The sequence below is a fragment of the Phyllobates terribilis genome, unplaced genomic scaffold, assembly GCF_046119375.1.
Source record: "Phyllobates terribilis strain yellow unplaced genomic scaffold, ASM4611937v1 Scaffold_10__3_contigs__length_209671492, whole genome shotgun sequence".
Classification (NCBI taxonomy): Eukaryota; Metazoa; Chordata; class Amphibia; order Anura; family Dendrobatidae; genus Phyllobates; species Phyllobates terribilis.
The window spans coordinates 183,103,539-183,122,443 of NW_027362770.1; the positions used below are offsets into that span (position 1 = coordinate 183,103,539).

Consider the following 18,905-nt stretch of genomic DNA (forward strand, 5'->3'; position numbering starts at 1 on the left):
CCCCCAGGGTGGCAGAAACAGACAAGAAGTCAGAGATAACAGGCCTGGGTATGCAGCCCCCAGGGTGGCAGAGACAGACAAGATACAGGATAAGACCTGGCAACTCAGAGGCAAGGAGCACACTGATGGATAGTGTTGCTCAGGCACCTCCTTCTGGGTGGAGGGGGTTTAAATATCCAGTGACTCACAGTAATAGGCTGGAGACGCATTAGGAGTGCGCCCACAGCAGCTATAAGAATCAGGAAGTAATCGGGCCGCCGCCCAAAGCAGTCAGACAAGAGACATGCACACAGCATGAACTGGAGCAAGATTTGCAGGCTGGACTGGTGGGTAAGATTGCGGTCTTGCATAGTGGGAGGTGGTGCACTATGCAAGCATGCCGCCAGGGATGTTACAGTAAGCTCACTCTAGTGGTGACAGTATAAAACTATATGTACTGAGCTCCCTCTAGTGGTGGCTGTATAAATCTGTATGTAGTGAGCTCCCTCTAGTGGTGACTGTATATATCTGTATCTAGTGAGCTCCCTCTAGTAGTGGCTGTATAAATCTGAATGTAGCTAACTCCATCTAGTGATGTCAGTATAAAGCTGTATGTAGTGAGCTCCCTCTAGTGGTGGCTGTATAAATATGTATGTAGTGAGCTCCCTCTAGTGGTGGCTGTATAAATCTGAATGTAGCTAACTCCATCTCGTGATGTCTGTAAAAAGCTGTATGTATTGAGCTCCCTCTAGTGGTGGCTGTATAAATATGTATGTAGTAAGCTCCCCCTAGTGGTGACTGTATAAATATGTATGTAGTGAGCTCCCCCTAGTGGTGGCTGTATAAATATGTATGTAGTGAGCTCCCCCTAGTGGTGACTGTATAAATCTGTATGTGGTGAGCTCCCTCTAGTGGTGGATGTGTAAATATGTTTGTAGTGAGCTCCCTCTAGTGATGATTGTATAAATCTGTATGTAGTGAGCTCCCTCTAGTGGTGGCTGTATAAATGTGTATGTAGTGAGCTCCCTCTAGTGGTGGCTGTATCAATTTATATGTAGTGAGCTCCTTCTAGTGGTGGCTGTATAAATGTGTATGTAGTGAGCTCCCTCTAGTGGTGGTTGTATAAATGTGTATGTAGTGAGCTCCCTCTAGTGGTGGTTGTATAAATGTGTATGTAGTGAGCTCCCTCTAGTGGTGACTGTATAAATCTGTATGCAGTGATCTCCCTCTAGTTGTGGCTGTATAAATCTATACGTAGTGAGCGCCCTCTAGTGGTGGATGTATCAATTTATATGTAGTGAGCTCCATCTAGTGGTGGCTGTATAAATCTGTATGTAGTGAGCTCCCCCTAGTGGTGGCTGTATAAATCTGTATGTAGTGAGCTCCCTCTAGTGGTGGCAGTATAAATCTGGATGTAGTGAGCTCCCTCTAGTGGTAGCAGTATAAATCTGTATGTAGTAAGCTCCCTCTAGTGGTGGTTGTATCAATCTCTATGCAGTGAGTTCCCTCTAGTGGTGGCTGTATAATTATGTATGTTCTGTATCATATCTTGGGGCAGCAGTGACATTAATGTAGTAATATAATTCGAAGACGCCACTGATTATTCGGTTTATAAAATGTAGTCACGTTTTGTTGAATGAAGCTTCATCTTGATCTCTGCTTTGACTCAGTGGTTACAGCGCCGGTGAATGGCCTAGAGACACTGCGTGTAAACAGAGGCGGAGGACAGTATATGTAGAGGCCCCTATATTTATTAATAGAGCCATCTGTTCCTGTCAGATATGGAGCGTGGGAATAATATTCTGCTCTGCCATCTAAACATTTGGACTCTTGGCTGAAGGCCCTTCATTTTTTAACTCTTTGTACAAGTTGAGAAACAGATGGCTTATCCCCAATCTATGATATACTTGTATCTGTAATTACGAAAACTGGGTAAAAGATTTTTAATTTTATGCAGAATTCTCTTATTAGCAATTTGCCACTTATTGATGCAAGATAAAGTCATGACGGAACCCCCCTTTAAGTAATTTATTGTTAATTTCTGTAATATAGCTCCAATAAGGAATTGTCCTGTAAGCGATTTTTGATGTTCTAGGTTTAATATGCATGTTCTATTAAAGTGTATGCAAAGTGGAATTCCCCTTTAAGTAATTTCCCAGGTTTGGTGCTGCTACAGGATTCCGCTTGCTCAGGATGCTCCAGCAGGATTCCGCTCGCTCTGCATGCTGCTGCAGGATTCCGCTCGCTCAGGATGCTGCTGCAGGATTCCGCTCACTCTGGATGCTGCTTCTGCAGGATTCCGCTTGCTCTGGATGCTGCTGCAGGATTCCGCTCGCTCCGGATGCTGCTGCTGCAGGATTCCGCCCGCTCTGGATGCTGCTGCTGCAGGATTCCGCCCGCTCTGGATGCTGCTGCAGGATTCCGTTCGCTCCAGATGCTGCTGCAGGATTCCTCTTGCTCTGGATGTTCTTTCAAGATTCTGCTCGCTGTAGATGCTGCTGCAAGATTCCGCTCGCTCTGGATGCTGTTGCAAGACTCCGCTCACTGTAGATCCTGTTGCAGGATTCCGCTCACTCTGGATGCTGCTGCAGGATTCTGTTCGATCCGGATTCTGTTGCAGGATTCTGTTCGCTCCGGATGCTGTTGCAGGATTCCGCTCGCTGTAGATGCTGCTGCAGGATTCTGTTCGCTCCGGATGCTGTTGCAGGATTCCCCTTGCTCCGGATGCTACTGCAGGATTCCTCTCGCTCCGGATGCTGCTGCAGGATTCCGCTCGCTCTGGATTCTGCTGCAGGATTCCGCTCTCTCTGGATGCTGCTGCAGGATTCCGCTCGCTCTGGTTTCTGCTGCAGGATTACACTCTCTCTGGATGCTGCTGCAGGATTACGCTCGCTCTGGATGCTGATGCTGCAGGATTCAGCTCTTTCCGGTTGCTGTTGCAGGATTCCCCTTGCTTCAGATGCTACTGCAGGATTCCTCTCGCTCTGGATTCTGCTGCAGGATTACGCTCTCTCTGGATGCTGCTGCAGGATTTCGCTCGCTCTGGATGCTGCTGCTGCAGGATTCCGCTCGCTCTGGATGCTGCTGCTGCAGGATTCCGCTCGCTCTGGATGCTGCTGCAGGATTCTGCTCACTCCGGATGCTGCTGCTGCAGGATTCCGCTTGCTCCGGATGCTGCTGCTGCAGGATTACGCTCTCTCTGGATGCTGCTGCAGGATTCCACTCGCTCTGGATGCTGCTGCTGCTGCAGGATTCCGCTCGCTCCAGATGCTGTTGCAGGATTTCCTTTGCTCCGGATGCAGCTGCTGCAGGATTACGCTCGCTCTGGATGCTGCTGCAGGATTCCGCTCGCTCCGGATGCTGCTGCTGCAGGATTCCGCCCGCTCTGGATGCTGCTGCTGCAGGATTCCGCCCGCTCTGGATGCTGCTGCAGGATTTCGTTTGCTCCAGATGCTGCTGCAGGATTCCTCTTGCTCTGGATGTTCTTTCAAGATTCTGCTCGCTGTAGATGCTGCTGCAAGATTCCGCTCGCTCTGGATGCTGTTGCAAGACTCCGCTCACTGTAGATCCTGTTGCAGGATTCCGCTCACTCTGGATGCTGCTGCAGGATTCTGTTCGATCCGGATTCTGTTGCAGGATTCTGTTCGCTCCGGATGCTGTTGCAGGATTCCGCTCGCTGTAGATGCTGCTGCAGGATTCTGTTCGCTCCGGATGCTGTTGCAGGATTCCCCTTGCTCCGGATGCTACTGCAGGATTCCTCTCGCTCCGGATGCTGCTGCAGGATTCCGCTCGCTCTGGATTCTGCTGCAGGATTCCGCTCTCTCTGGATGCTGCAGCAGGATTCCGCTCGCTCTGGTTTCTGCTGCAGGATTACACTCTCTCTGGATGCTGCTGCAGGATTACGCTCGCTCTGGATGCTGATGCTGCAGGATTCAGCTCTTTCCGGTTGCTGTTGCAGGATTCCCCTTGCTTCAGATGCTACTGCAGGATTCCTCTCGCTCTGGATTCTGCTGCAGGATTACGCTCTCTCTGGATGCTGCTGCAGGATTTCGCTCGCTCTGGATGCTGCTGCTGCAGGATTCCGCTCGCTCTGGATGCTGCTGCTGCAGGATTCCGCTCGCTCTGGATGCTGCTGCAGGATTCTGCTCACTCCGGATGCTGCTGCTGCAGGATTCCGCTTGCTCCGGATGCTGCTGCTGCAGGATTACGCTCTCTCTGGATGCTGCTGCAGGATTCCACTCGCTCTGGATGCTGCTGCTGCTGCAGGATTCCGCTCGCTCCAGATGCTGTTGCAGGATTTCCTTTGCTCCGGATGCAGCTGCTGCAGGATTACGCTCGCTCTGGATGCTGCTGCAGGATTCTGCTCGCTCCGGATGCTGCTGCTGCAGGATTCCGCTCGCTCCGGATGCTGCTGCTGCAGGATTACGCTCTCTCTGGATGCTGCTGCAGGATTCCACTCGCTCTGGATGCTGCTACTGCAGGATTCCGCTCGCTCTTGATGCTGCTGCAGGATTCCGCTCGCTCTGGATGCTGCTGCTGCAGGATTCCGCTCGCTCTGGATGCTGCAGGATTCAGCTCGCTCTGCATGCTGCTGCAGGATTCCGCTCGCTCTGGATGCTGCTGCTGCAGGATTCCGCTCGTTCTGGATGCTGCTGCAGGATTTCCTTTGCTCCGGATGCTGCTGCTGCAGGATTACGCTCGCTCTGGATGCTGCTGCTGCAGGATTCCGCTCGCTCTGGATTCTGCTGCAGGATTCCGCTCGCTCTGGATGCTGCTGCAGGATTCCGCTCGCTCTGGATGCTGCTGCAGGATTCCGCTCGCTCCGGATGCTGCTGCTGCAGGATTCCTCTTGCTCTGGATTCTGCTGCAGGATTACGCTCTCTCTGGATGCTGCTGCAGGATTCCGCTCGCTCTGGATGCTGCTGCTGCAGGATTCCTCTCGCTCTGGATGCTGCTGCAGGATTATGCTCGCTCTGGATGCTGCTGCTGCAGGATTCCGCTCGCTCTGGATGCTGCTGCAGGATTCCTCTCACTCTGGATGCTGCTGCAGGATTCCGCTCGCTCTGGATGCGGCTTCAGGATTCCGATCGCTCTGGATGCTGCTGCAGGATTCCGCTCGCTCTGGATGCTGCTGCTGCAGGATTCCGCTCGCTCTGGATGCTCCTGCAGGATTTCCTTTGCTCCGGATGCTGCTGCTGCAGGATTCCGCTTGCTCTGGATGCTGCTGCAGGATTCCGCTCGCTCTGGTTGCTGCTGCAGGATTCCGCTCGCTCTGGATTCTGCTGCTGCAGGATTACGCTCGCTCTGGATGCTGCTGCAGGATTCCGCTCGCTCTGGATTCTGCTGCTGCAGGATTACGCTCGCTCTGGATGCTGCTGCAGGATTCCGTTCGCTCCAGATGCTGCTGCAGGATTCCTCTTGCTCTGGATGTTCTTTCAAGATTCTGCTCGCTGTAGATGCTGCTGCAAGATTCCGCTCGCTCTGGATGCTGTTGCAAGACTCCGCTCACTGTAGATCCTGTTGCAGGATTCCGCTCACTCTGGATGCTGCTGCAGGATTCTGTTCGATCCGGATTCTGTTGCAGGATTCTGTTCGCTCCGGATGCTGTTGCAGGATTCCGCTCGCTGTAGATGCTGGTGCAGGATTCTGTTCGCTCCGGATGCTGTTGCAGGATTCCCCTTGCTCCGGATGCTACTGCAGGATTCCTCTCGCTCCGGATGCTGCTGCAGGATTCCGCTCGCTCTGGATTCTGCTGCAGGATTCCGCTCTCTCTGGATGCTGCTGCAGGATTCCGCTCGCTCTGGTTTCTGCTGCAGGATTACACTCTCTCTGGATGCTGCTGCAGGATTACGCTCGCTCTGGATGCTGATGCTGCAGGATTCAGCTCTTTCCGGTTGCTGTTGCAGGATTCCCCTTGCTTCAGATGCTACTGCAGGATTCCTCTTGCTCTGGATTCTGCTGCAGGATTACGCTCTCTCTGGATGCTGCTGCAGGATTTCGCTCGCTCTGGATGCTGCTGCTGCAGGATTCCGCTCGCTCTGGATGCTGCTGCTGCAGGATTCCGCTCGCTCTGGATGCTGCTGCAGGATTCTGCTCACTCCGGATGCTGCTGCTGCAGGATTCCGCTTGCTCCGGATGCTGCTGCTGCAGGATTACGCTCTCTCTGGATGCTGCTGCAGGATTCCACTCGCTCTGGATGCTGCTGCTGCTGCAGGATTCCGCTCGCTCCAGATGCTGTTGCAGGATTTCCTTTGCTCCGGATGCAGCTGCTGCAGGATTACGCTCGCTCTGGATGCTGCTGCAGGATTCTGCTCGCTCCGGATGCTGCTGCTGCAGGATTCCGCTCGCTCCGGATGCTGCTGCTGCAGGATTACGCTCTCTCTGGATGCTGCTGCAGGATTCCACTCGCTCTGGATGCTGCTACTGCAGGATTCCACTCGCTCTTGATGCTGCTGCAGGATTCCGCTCGCTCTGGATGCTGCTGCTGCAGGATTCCGCTCGCTCTGGATGCTGCAGGATTCAGCTCGCTCTGCATGCTGCTGCAGGATTCCGCTCGCTCTGGATGCTGCTGCTGCAGGATTCCGCTCGTTCTGGATGCTGCTGCAGGATTTCCTTTGCTCCGGATGCTGCTGCTGCAGGACTACGCTCGCTCTGGATGCTGCTGCTGCAGGATTCCGCTCGCTCTGGATTCTGCTGCAGGATTCCGCTCGCTCTGGATGCTGCTGCAGGATTCCGCTCGCTCTGGATGCTGCTGCAGGATTCCGCTCGCTCCGGATGCTGCTGCTGCAGGATTCCTCTTGCTCTGGATTCTGCTGCAGGATTACGCTCTCTCTGGATGCTGCTGCAGGATTCCGCTCGCTCTGGATGCTGCTGCTGCAGGATTCCTCTCGCTCTGGATGCTGCTGCAGGATTATGCTCGCTCTGGATGCTGCTGCTGCAGGATTCCGCTCGCTCTGGATGCTGCTGCAGGATTCCTCTCACTCTGGATGCTGCTGCAGGATTCCGCTCGCTCTGGATGCGGCTTCAGGATTCCGATCGCTCTGGATGCTGCTGCAGGATTCCGCTCGCTCTGGATGCTGCTGCTGCAGGATTCCGCTCGCTCTGGATGCTCCTGCAGGATTTCCTTTGCTCTGGATGCTGCTGCTGCAGGATTCCGCTTGCTCTGGATGCTGCTGCAGGATTCCGCTCGCTCTGGTTGCTGCTGCAGGATTCCGCTCGCTCTGGATTCTGCTGCTGCAGGATTATGCTCGCTCTGGATGCTGCTGCAGGATTCCGCTCGCTCTGGATTCTGCTGCTGCAGGATTACGCTCGCTCTGGATGCTGCTGCAGGATTCCGTTCGCTCCAGATGCTGCTGCAGGATTCCTCTTGCTCTGGATGTTCTTTCAAGATTCTGCTCGCTGTAGATGCTGCTGCAAGATTCCGCTCGCTCTGGATGCTGTTGCAAGACTCCGCTCACTGTAGATCCTGTTGCAGGATTCCGCTCACTCTGGATGCTGCTGCAGGATTCTGTTTGATCCGGATTCTGTTGCAGGATTCTGTTCGCTCCGGATGCTGTTGCAGGATTCCGCTCGCTGTAGATGCTGCTGCAGGATTCTGTTCGCTCCGGATGCTGTTGCAGGATTCCCCTTGCTCCGGATGCTACTGCAGGATTCCTCTCGCTCCGGATGCTGCTGCAGGATTCCTCTCGCTCTGGATTCTGCTGCAGGATTCCGCTCTCTCTGGATGCTGCTGCAGGATTCCGCTCGCTCTGGTTTCTGCTGCAGGATTACACTCTCTCTGGATGCTGCTGCAGGATTACGCTCGCTCTGGATGCTGATGCTGCAGGATTCAGCTCTTTCCGGTTGCTGTTGCAGGATTCCCCTTGCTTCAGATGCTACTGCAGGATTCCTCTCGCTCTGGATTCTGCTGCAGGATTACGCTCTCTCTGGATGCTGCTGCAGGATTTCGCTCGCTCTGGATGCTGCTGCTGCAGGATTCCGCTCGCTCTGGATGCTGCTGCTGCAGGATTCCGCTCGCTCTGGATGCTGCTGCAGGATTCTGCTCACTCCGGATGCTGCTGCTGCAGGATTCCGCTTGCTCCGGATGCTGCTGCTGCAGGATTACGCTCTCTCTGGATGCTGCTGCAGGATTCCACTCGCTCTGGATGCTGCTGCTGCTGCAGGATTCCGCTCGCTCCAGATGCTGTTGCAGGATTTACTTTGCTCCGGATGCAGCTGCTGCAGGATTACGCTCGCTCTGGATGCTGCTGCAGGATTCTGCTCGCTCCGGATGCTGCTGCTGCAGAATTCCGCTCGCTCCGGATGCTGCTGCTGCAGGATTACGCTCTCTCTGGATGCTGCTGCAGGATTCCACTCGCTCTGGATGCTGCTACTGCAGGATTCCGCTCGCTCTTGATGCTGCTGCAGGATTCCGCTCGCTCTGGATGCTGCTGCTGCAGGATTCCGCTCGCTCTGGATGCTGCTACTGCAGGATTCAGCTCGCTCTGCATGCTGCTGCAGGATTCCGCTCGCTCTGGATGCTGCTGCTGCAGGATTCCGCTCGTTCTGGATGCTGCTGCAGGATTTCCTTTGCTCCGGATGCTGCTGCTGCAGGATTACGCTCGCTCTGGATGCTGCTGCTGCAGGATTCCGCTCGCTCTGGATTCTGCTGCAGGATTCCGCTCGCTCTGGATGCTGCTGCAGGATTCCGCTCGCTCTGGATGCTGCTGCAGGATTCCGCTCGCTCCGGATGCTGCTGCTGCAGGATTCCTCTTGCTCTGGATTCTGCTGCAGGATTACGCTCTCTCTGGATGCTGCTGCAGGATTCCGCTCGCTCTGGATGCTGCTGCTGCAGGATTCCTCTCGCTCTGGATGCTGCTGCAGGATTATGCTCGCTCTGGATGCTGCTGCTGCAGGATTCCGCTCGCTCTGGATGCTGCTGCAGGATTCCTCTCACTCTGGATGCTGCTGCAGGATTCCGCTCGCTCTGGATGCGGCTTCAGGATTCCGATCGCTCTGGATGCTGCTGCAGGATTCCGCTCGCTCTGGATGCTGCTGCTGCAGGATTCCGCTCGCTCTGGATGCTGCTGCAGGATTTCCTTTGCTCCGGATGCTGCTGCAGGATTCCGCTTGCTCTGGATGCTGCTGCAGGATTCCGCTCGCTCTGGTTGCTGCTGCAGGATTCCGCTCGCTCTGGATTCTGCTGCTGCAGAATTACGCTCACTCTGGATGCTGCTGCAGGATTCCGCTCGCTCTGGATGCTGCTACAGGATTCCGCTCGCTCTGGATGCTGCTGCAGGATTCCGATCGCTCTGGATGCTGCTGCAGGATTCCGCTTGCTCTGGATGCGGCTGCTGCAGGATTCCGATCGCTCTGGATGCTGCTGCAGGATTCCGCTCGCTCTGGATGCAAATGCAGGATTTCCTTTGCTCCGGATGCTGCTGCTGCAGGATTCCGATCGCTCTGGATGCTGCTGCAGGATTCCGCTCGCTCTGGATGCTGCTGCTGCAGGATTCCGCTCGCTCTGGATTCTGCTGCAGGATTCCGCTCGCTCTGGATGCTGCTGCTGCAGGATTCCGCTCGCTCTGGATGCTGCTGCTGCAGGATTTCGATCGCTCTGGATGCTGCTGCAGGATTCCGCTCGCTCTGGATGCTGCTGCTGCAGGATTCCGATCGCTCTGGATGCTGCTGCAGGATTCCGCTTGCTCTGGATGCTGCTGCTGCAGGATTCCGCTCGCTCTGGATGCTGCTGCAGGATTCCGCTCGCTCTGGATGCTGCTGCTGCAGGATTCCGCTCGCTCTGGATTCTGCTGCAGGATTCCGCTCGCTCTGGATGTTGCTGCAGGATTCCGCTCGCTCTGGATGCTGCTGCAGGATTCCGCTCGCTCCGGATGCTGCCACTGCAGGATTCCTCTTGCTCTGGATTCTGCTGCAGGATTACGCTCTCTCTGGATGCTGCTGCAGGATTACGCTCGCTCTGGATGCTGCTGCTGCAGGATTCCTCTCGCTCTGGATGCTGCTGCAGGATTATTCTCGCTCTGGATGCTGCTGCTGCAGGATTCCGATCGCTCTGGATGCTGCTGCAGGATTCTGATCGCTCTGGATGCTGCTGCAGGATTCCGCTTGCTCTGGATGCTGCTGCAGGATTCTGCTCGCTCTGGATGCTGCTGCAGGATTCCTCTCGCTCTGGATTCTGCTGCAGGATTCCGATCGCTCTGGATGCTGCTGCAGGATTCCGCTCGCTCTGGATGCTGCTGCAGGATTCCGCTCGCTCTGGATGCTGCTGCAGGATTCCGCTCGCTCTGGATGCTGCTGCAGGATTCCGCTCGCTCTGGATGCTGCTGCAGGATTCCGATCGCTCTGGATGCTGCTGCAGGATTCCGATCGCTCTGGATGCTGCTGCAGGATTCCGCTCGCTCTGGATGCTGCTGCAGGATTCCGATCGCTCTGGATGCTGCTGCAGGATTCCGCTCGCTCTGGATGCTGCCGCTGGCTCAGACGTGATTGTTTTATAGGAGAAGCTCAGGATGATACATGGACCAGGCAGGGGGTGATAGGAAGAAGAGAGCAGGAAAGGGGAGGGGGTGCAGAGCAGGGAATCTCTGCAGAGTGGGAGGAGGGGGCTCCACAGAGGAATCCCCAGAATACCAGATCATTACATTGAAGAGGGAGAAAGGACAAAGGCAGTAAGACAAGAGCAGTGACAGGAGGTGACAGCAGACCAAGGTGCCAGGGAGGGACGTCAGGGGCACAGCAAGTTGCAGGAGGGCGCAGTCTGCTCTCTGGGTCCTGTTCTTGCACCATGAGCTTCCACAGGCCACCCTTGGGTCTTGGCGAAGATGCCAGGGTAAGAGCTTCCCCCCAAAAAGAGCAAGTCTTCCGGGGTTCTGCCATCCTGCACCAGCAGAGACGCCTGAAACAAGCCACCCAATTCGTCCACAAGGATTCTGCAGATCTGCTGCCCCTCGATCAGCTGCGGAGACTTGGCACCTCCAAGGACCTGGTAAGTGGACTGGTGGTTAAGAGGGCAGCAAGCTTAAACGAGAGGATAAGAGGGTACGACTGCAGATTCTGGCATTGCAGGGACTATAAAATATTCTGTAATGATCAGTGACGGATCAGTGGGGTGGAGGTTATCAATGCAGCAACAAGGGGATGGATCGGTGGTAATGGGATATGCCGTCGAATAGACGTTAGCTATTAAGAGATGGATCAGTGATAAAAGGTGATATATTGTTTTATATATAAATTACCAAAAGGGGTCAGTAGTAAAAGGTCAAAGTACGGTTCACTTATTAATTAGAGGTGGATCGGTGGTAAAGGATCACAGCATGGTTCACTTTTTAACCAGAGATGGATCGGTGGTAAAGGGTCACAGTATTAAAAAGAGATGCGTCAGTGGTAAAGCGTCATAGCATGGTTCACATATTAATTACGTAAGGGATCAATGATATAGGCTGTCAGTATGGTTCAAATATTACCTAGAGATGGATCAGTGGTAAAGTGTCACAGCGTGGTTCACATATTATTTACATGAGTAATCCGTGATGACGGATCACAGTTCAGTTCACATATTAACTAGGGACGGATCAGTTGTAAAGAGTTACAGTATGTGTCACATAATAACTAGAAATGGATCAGTGGTAAAGTGTCTCTGTAGGATTCATACATTTGCTATAAAGAATCAGCAGTAAAAGTTAAAGATATAAACTACCACTGATATTTTTTGTGACATGTATTTTTGCATATTTTGAGCTGTTTGGTTCTTATTTTCACTTGAACAGATGGAAAGAAACAATTTAGAGGAAAATGTATGTTTTTCATTTAGTTGCATAATTCTGCACACAGTATGATCTTGAGATGGATCAGTGGTAAAGGGTTACAGTATGCTGTAGATACAGCGGCTTACGAAAGTATTCACTCCCTTGGCATTTTTCGTGTTATCTTTGTACCTCACAACCTGGAATTTCACTGTTATTTTTGAGGGTTTGCATCAGTTCATGTAAAGAACGACAACTGTGAACATTTAGTTTTCTTTTTGTTGTGAAGAAAACAACAAATAGGACAAAATAACTGAAATCTTCACTGTGCATAACTATTCACCCCCTAAAGTCAGTACTTTGTGGAGCCTCCTTTTGCGGCAGTTACTGCTGCAGTCGCTTTGGATAAGTCTCTATGAGCTTTCCACATTTTGCCACTGGGATTTTTGCCTGTTCCTCAAGGCAAAACTGCTCCAGCTCCTTCATGTTAGATGGTTTCCTCTGGTGAATAGCGATCTTCAAGTCTGACCACAGATTCTCCATTGAATTAAGGTCTGGGCAGTGACTCGGCCGCTCCAGAACATTTACATGTTTCCCCTTACACCACTCGAGTGTTGCTTTAGCAGTATGCTTTGGGTCATTGTCTTGTTGGAAGTTGAACCTCCGTCCAGTCTCAAATCACTGACAGACTGAAACAAGGTTTACTCAAGAATATCCCTGTATTTCGCACCATCCATTTTCCCCTCGACTCGTACCATTTTCCCTGTCTCTGCTGCCGATAAACATTCCCACAGCCTGATGCTGCCACCACCATGTTTCACTGTGGGGATGGTGTTCTTGGGGTGATGAGCTGTGTTGGTTTGAGCTCAGACCTAGCGTTTACCTTGGAGGCCAAAAAGTTCAATTTTGGTCTCCTATGACCACAGTACCTTCCTCCATACATTTGGGGAGTCTCCCACATGTCTTTTGGCAAACTCAAAATGAGCCTTACAATGTTGGTGTGTAAGTAAAGGCTTTTTTCTGCCCACTCTTGCGTAAAGGCCACCTCTATGGAGTGTACGTCTTATTGTGGTCGTATGGACAGATAATCCAGTCTTTGCTTGGGAACTCTGCAGCTCCTTCAGGGTTACCTTTGGTCTCTGTGCTGCCTCTCTGATGAATGCCGTCCTTGCCTGGGCTGAGAGTTTTGGTGGGCGCCCTTTCTTGGCATGTTTGTTGTGGTACCATGTTCGTTCTATTTGATTATAATGGATTTGATGGTGCTCTGGGGATCACCAGAGATTGGGAGATGTTTTTATAACCCAACCCTGACTTGTGCTTCTCAACAACTTTGTCGCTGACTTGTTTGAAGATCTCCTTGGTCTTCATGGTGTTGTTTGGAGATCTCCTTGGTCTTCGTGGTGTTGTTTGGAGATCTCCTTGGTCTTCATGGTGTTGTTTGGAGATCTCCTTGTTCTTCATGGTGGTGTTTGGAGATCTCCTTGGTCTTCATGGTGGTGTTTGGAGATATCCTTGGTCTTCATGGTGTCGTTTGGAGATCTCCTTGGTCTTCATGGTGTTGTTTGGAGATCTCCTTGGTCTTCATGGTGGTGTTTGGAGATCTCCTTGGTCTTCATGGTGGTGTTTGGAGATATCCTTGGTCTTCATGGTGTCGTTTGGAGATCTCCTTGGTCTTCATGGTGGTGTTTGGAGATAACCTTGGTCTTCATGGTGGTGTTTGGAGATCTCCTTGGTCTTCATGGTGGTGTTTGGTTATTGGCGCCTCTTGCTTAATGGTATTGCGGCCTCTGTGGCCTTTCAGAAAAGGTAAAGTGTATATATTGACAGACATGTGACACTTATATTGAACACAGGGGACGTCCTGTCACTAAGCATGGGACTTATGAAGGGAATTGCTTGCACCAGAAATTTTTAGGGGCTTCATAGCAGAAGGGGTGAATACATATGCACATGACAATTTTTAGTTATTTGATCCCATAAATTTAATTTATGCCGAAATTCTTCTCACTTCACCAACTTAGACTATTTAGTGCTGATGCATCACACACAAATTAGATTACAAAAAAAATCACTGCTAAAAAGTCAATGCATGCCAAAGTGGATCAGTGGGTAAACATAACAGAGAAGAGTTCAGGAAGACCATTCTTATCAATGTCATTCTTATAAGCTTTGTGTTATGGGTTCAGCAACCTCACAGTGTGCTCCAGCGACGTCTCATGGGAGGAAGTCCAGTTAAGGAAACCAGCGATTTAGCACCAGTCCCCCACCCGTTTGGTCAGGGAGCCCCACCCTCTAGTGTGGAGACAAGACCACCCAAGTTGCACAATGAAGACCCTAGTCCAAGTCCAAATGAGCTGCTGCCTACCAAACAACCCGAGGATCTGGAGGTGCAGGGCTGGAGAGGACATGTCCCGCTTGTCCCCTGTAAGGTGAGGTAGAAGCTTTATTCTCATCAAATCTCTGATTACAGCGTTGGATTTCACAACAGACAGTAAAGTGAGATTCTTTGTTGTGATTTTTTTTAATCTGCTGTGCTGACATCTAGTGGCTGTTTTGACAACTGCAGTGTTATTCAGTTTGATAATGATGAAGCAGTTACCACCTCCATACTGTAGATGGCGCTGTTTATTTACGGTTTCAGTACAAATCTCTGCAGAGACATATTAGCCAATTGGCTCGGTGTGTAAATGCTTCATAAGAAATGAATATGTTTCTTATCTTCCAGTACTATGCCTTTAATTTTACAGGTTGGTACCTGGGACATTTGTGCCACGTTGTCCACTGACCGTGAAGACAACCTCATCTCTAGAGCCTGCGTGGAGAGACTGGGGTAAGAGCGACCCTATAGGAAAGGACATAGATGCCATATTTACATACGGCACCGAGCCGAGCTATAAAAGTGGACATTTCCTTTAAGTTCTATGCTTAAAGTGGCTCCCAAGATTCATTGGGGCCGATTTATGATAACTGTCCTTGTTGCCCAAAGCAACCAATTACAGTGCAGCTTTCATTTTACCCGAGCTGTTTTAAAAATGAAAGCAGCACTATGATTGGTTGAAAGGGGGCAACAGGGACATTCTTGAAATCTTACATATCAATCCAGGTTGCAGTCCGCAAACGGTCCCGGGGACAAGATGGTGGTGGACGTGGCGCTGGGCGGAGTGGCGGTGCGGAGCTGCAAGGCTGTAATTGTGGGTAAGAGTCACCATCAATGTCCAGGATGTAGATATTGATGCGGATGGATCCACATCTCTATGGCAACAAGGAATCTCTCAGTGGTGCAGCCTCAGGCTTTGGGCCTGTTACATAAAATAAGATTATTTCGTCCTTTATTCTTCCAGATGACGACACCATTGACTTTTCCATTGGACTGGATACGCTGATATCTTTAAAGGTACGTTTACCTGGTTCTTAAAGGGGTTGTCCACTTTTAGGGCCAATTTTTTTTTTTTTACATATATCCCACTGTGTTTCTGTATACATTTTGCACTGTTTGCTTTCTATGGCCTCTATGTTACACCGTCTATTTCTGGCTGCTGAATGAGTAAACTGAGATTCCATCAGTGAGCTCTTTCTGACGGATTTATGGGAGAGTTTGTAGACCTTTTATTCTGTCTTTTTAACAGATTTATGGCCACAGACCACATCAAAGTTGAATGTGCAGCCATTAAAAGTCAACCGGGGCAAAAATTTTATTGAAACCCAATAGGAAAAATTATTTTTAGCCCCAAATACGTGCATTTAAGTTAAAAAAAAAGTGGACAACCCCTTTAAGAGGGGCTGCACCCATGCCCTCTGTTTCCTCATTTTACCTCCTTCCAGGCTTGCATCGACCTTGAACATGGCGTCCTAAAGACCCCAACCGAAGAGATACCGTTCATGACCTCCCCGGCCCGGCGACCCACGACGGAGAAGATGATCAACACAGTGGGATCTTAATGATCAGTAATCTGCCACCTACTGGTCAGATGGAAGAACTACAACTGCAAGTTAAAGCACAACTGCTCCCAACATCCACTGTGATGAAGCTGCTCCCGGAGCGCCCCGAGAAGAATTTTATAGCGAGTCCCCCACCTTTTAGGGTCTGGGAATCTGGACGGTTGGAGGGGGGTTTCTGTACTCTTTTGTAATGCCTGTATGTCTCCGTCATTTTACCATCCATGTTCCGGGGCTCACGACCATCGCTACATTCGCTTTGCTCCAAAAAATAATTGCACCTTTGGTGTTCGCCCATTGCGCCCTCTGCTGGTCTTTATAAACAATAAGAATTCTGCTTTCTGTATTATGACGACGTGTCGACTCTTTGTGGAGGAAATCAATGAATGATGGAAGCAGGAAGGGGGCTCAGAGGGGAGTAAAGGGTTAACCCCTCTAATTAGACCGCTCTATAGACAATGTGACTGCTCTATAGACAATGTGTTCGCTCTATAGACGATGTGACCGCTCTGTAGATGATGTGACCGCTCCATAGACGATGTGACCGCTCTGTAGATGATGTGACCGCTTAATAGACGATGTGACAGCTCTATAGATGATGTGACCGTTCAATAGACGACGTGACTGCTCTATAAACAATGTGTTCGCTCTATAGACGATGTGACCGCTCTGTAGATGATGTGACCGCTCAATAGACGATGTGAGCGCTCTGTAGACGATGTGACCGCTCAATAGACGACGTGACTGCTCTATAAACAATGTGTTCGCTCTATAGACGATGTGACCGCTCTGTAGATGATGTGACCGCTCAATAGACGATGTGACCACTCTGTAGATGATGTGACCGCTCCATAGACGATGTGAATGCTTTGTAGATGATGTGACCGCTTAATAGACGATGTGACCGCTCAATAGACGATGTTACCGCTCTATAGATGATGTGACCGTTCAATAGACGACGTGACTGCTCTATAAACAATGTGTTCGCTCTATAGACGATGTGACCGCTCTGTAGATGATGTGACCGCTCAATAGACGATGTGACCACTCTGTAGATGATGTGACCGCTCCATAGACGATGTGAATGCTTTGTAGATGATGTGACCGCTTAATAGACGATGTGACCGCTCAATAGACGATGTGACCGCTCTATAGATGATGTGACCGTTCAATAGACGACGTGACTGCTTTATAAACAATGTGTTCGCTCTATAGACGATGTGACCGCTCTGTAGATGATGTGAGCGCCCTGTAGATGATGTGACCGCTCAATAGACAACGTGACCGCTCTGTAGACTGTGATCACCCTATAGACGTTGTGACTGCTCTATAGACTGTGTGACCACTCTGTAGAAGATGTGACTGCTCTATAGACGATGTGACCACTCTGTAGACAACGTGACCGCTCTATAGACAACGTGACCGCTCTATAAACGTTGTGACCACTCTTTGGACAATGTGACCGCTCTGTAGACGACGTGACCGCTCAATAGACGATGTGACCGCTCTGTAGACGACGTGACCGCTCTATAGACGATGTGACCGCTCTGTAGACGACGTGACCGCTCTATAGACGATGTGACCACTCTGTAGACAATGTGACCGCTCTATAAACGTTGTGACCACTCTGTAGACGACGTGACCGCTCTGTAGACGACGTGACCGCTCTATAAACGTTGTGACCACTCTGTCGACAATGTGACCGCTCTGTAGATGACGTGACCGCTCTATAGACGATGTGACCGCTCTGTAGACGACGTGACCGCTCTATAGACGATGTGACCGCTCTGTAGACAATGTGACCGCTCTATAAACGTTGTGACCACTCTGTAGACGACGTGACCGCTCTGTAGACGACGTGACCGCTCTATAAACGTTGTGACCACTCTGTAGACGACGTGACCGCTCTGTAGACGACGTGACCGCTCTATAAACGTTGTGACCACTCTGTAGACAATGTGACCGCTCTGTAGACGACGTGACCGCTCTATAGACGATGTGACCGCTCTGTAGACAATGTGACCGCTCTATAAACGTTGTGACCACTCTGTAGACGACGTGACCGCTCTGTAGACGACGTGACCGCTCTATAAACGTTGTGACCACTCTGTAGACAATGTGACCGCTCTGTAGATGACGTGACCGCTCTATAGACGATGTGACCGCTCTGTAGACGACGTGACCGCTCTATAGACGATGTGACCGCTCTGTAGACAATGTGACCGCTCTATAAACGTTGTGACCACTCTGTAGACGATGTGACCGATCTGTAGACGACGTGATCGCTCCGTAGACGACGTGACCGCTCTGTAGACGACGTGACCGCTCTGTAGACGACTTGACCGCTCTGTAGACGATGTGACTGCTCTATAGACGATGTGACTGCTCTATAGACGATGTGACCGCTCTGTAGACAATGTGACCGCTCTATAAACGTTGTGACCACTCTGTAGACGATGTGACCGATCTGTAGATGACGTGACCGCTCTGTAGACGAAGTGACCGCTCTGTAGACGACGTGACCGCTCTGTAGACAATGTGACCGCTCTATAAACGTTGTGACCACTCTGTAGACGATGTGACTGCTCTGTAGACGACGTGACCGCTCTGTAGACGACGTGACTGCTCTGTAGACGACGTGACCGCTCTGTAGACGACGTGACTGCTCTGTAGACGACTTGACCGCTCTGTAGACTATGTGACCGCTCTATAAACGTTGTGACCACTCTGTAGACGATGTGACCGATCTGTAGACGACGTGACCACTCTGTAGACGACGTGACCGCTCTGTAGACGACTTGACCGCTCTGTAGACAATGTGACTGCTCTATAGACGATGTGACTGCTCTATAGACGATGTGACCGCTCTGTAGACAATGTGACCGCTCTATAAACATTGTGACCACTCTGTAAACGATGTGACCGATCTGTAGATGACGTGACCGCTCTGTAGACGATGTGACCGCTCTGTAGACAATGTGACCGCTCTATAAACGTTGTGACCACTCTGTAGACGACGTGACCGCTCTGTAGACGATGTGACTGCTCTGTAGACGACGTGACCGCTCTGTAGACGACGTGACCGCTCTGTAGACGATGTGACCGCTCTATAAACGTTGTGACCACTCTGTAGACGATGTGACTGCTCTGTAGACGACGTGACCGCTCTGTAGACGACGTGACCGCTCTATAGACGATGTGACTGCTCTGTAGACGACGTGACCGCTCTGTAGACGACGTGACCGCTCTGTA

The 18,905-nt window shown here is 51.2% G+C and overlaps 1 protein-coding gene across 1 annotated transcript; it reads left to right on the forward strand.

Annotated features, from left to right (window-relative positions):
* Nucleotides 1–10,345: 10,345 nt before the first annotated feature.
* NRIP2 (nuclear receptor interacting protein 2) lies at nt 10,346–16,002 on the forward strand. Its single transcript, XM_073649388.1, has 6 exons — nt 10,346–10,960; nt 13,904–14,146; nt 14,465–14,547; nt 14,821–14,912; nt 15,059–15,111; nt 15,540–16,002. The coding sequence occupies exons 1-6, from the start codon at nt 10,760–10,762 to the stop codon at nt 15,654–15,656; spliced, it is 789 nt and encodes a 262-aa protein (XP_073505489.1). The 5' UTR covers nt 10,346–10,759; the 3' UTR covers nt 15,657–16,002.
* Nucleotides 16,003–18,905: the final 2,903 nt, after the last annotated feature.

Excerpts from the sequence above, each read along its gene's own strand:
- NRIP2 (XM_073649388.1), top strand. The coding sequence starts at position 10,760 with ATGAGCTTCCACAGGCCACCCTTGGGTCTTGGCGAAGATGCCAGGGTA. Across the intron at positions 14,147-14,464 it reads TCCCGCTTGTCCCCTGTAAG|GTTGGTACCTGGGACATTTG; the intron begins GTGAGGTAGAAG and ends TTAATTTTACAG. Across the intron at positions 14,548-14,820 it reads GCCTGCGTGGAGAGACTGGG|GTTGCAGTCCGCAAACGGTC; the intron begins GTAAGAGCGACC and ends ATATCAATCCAG.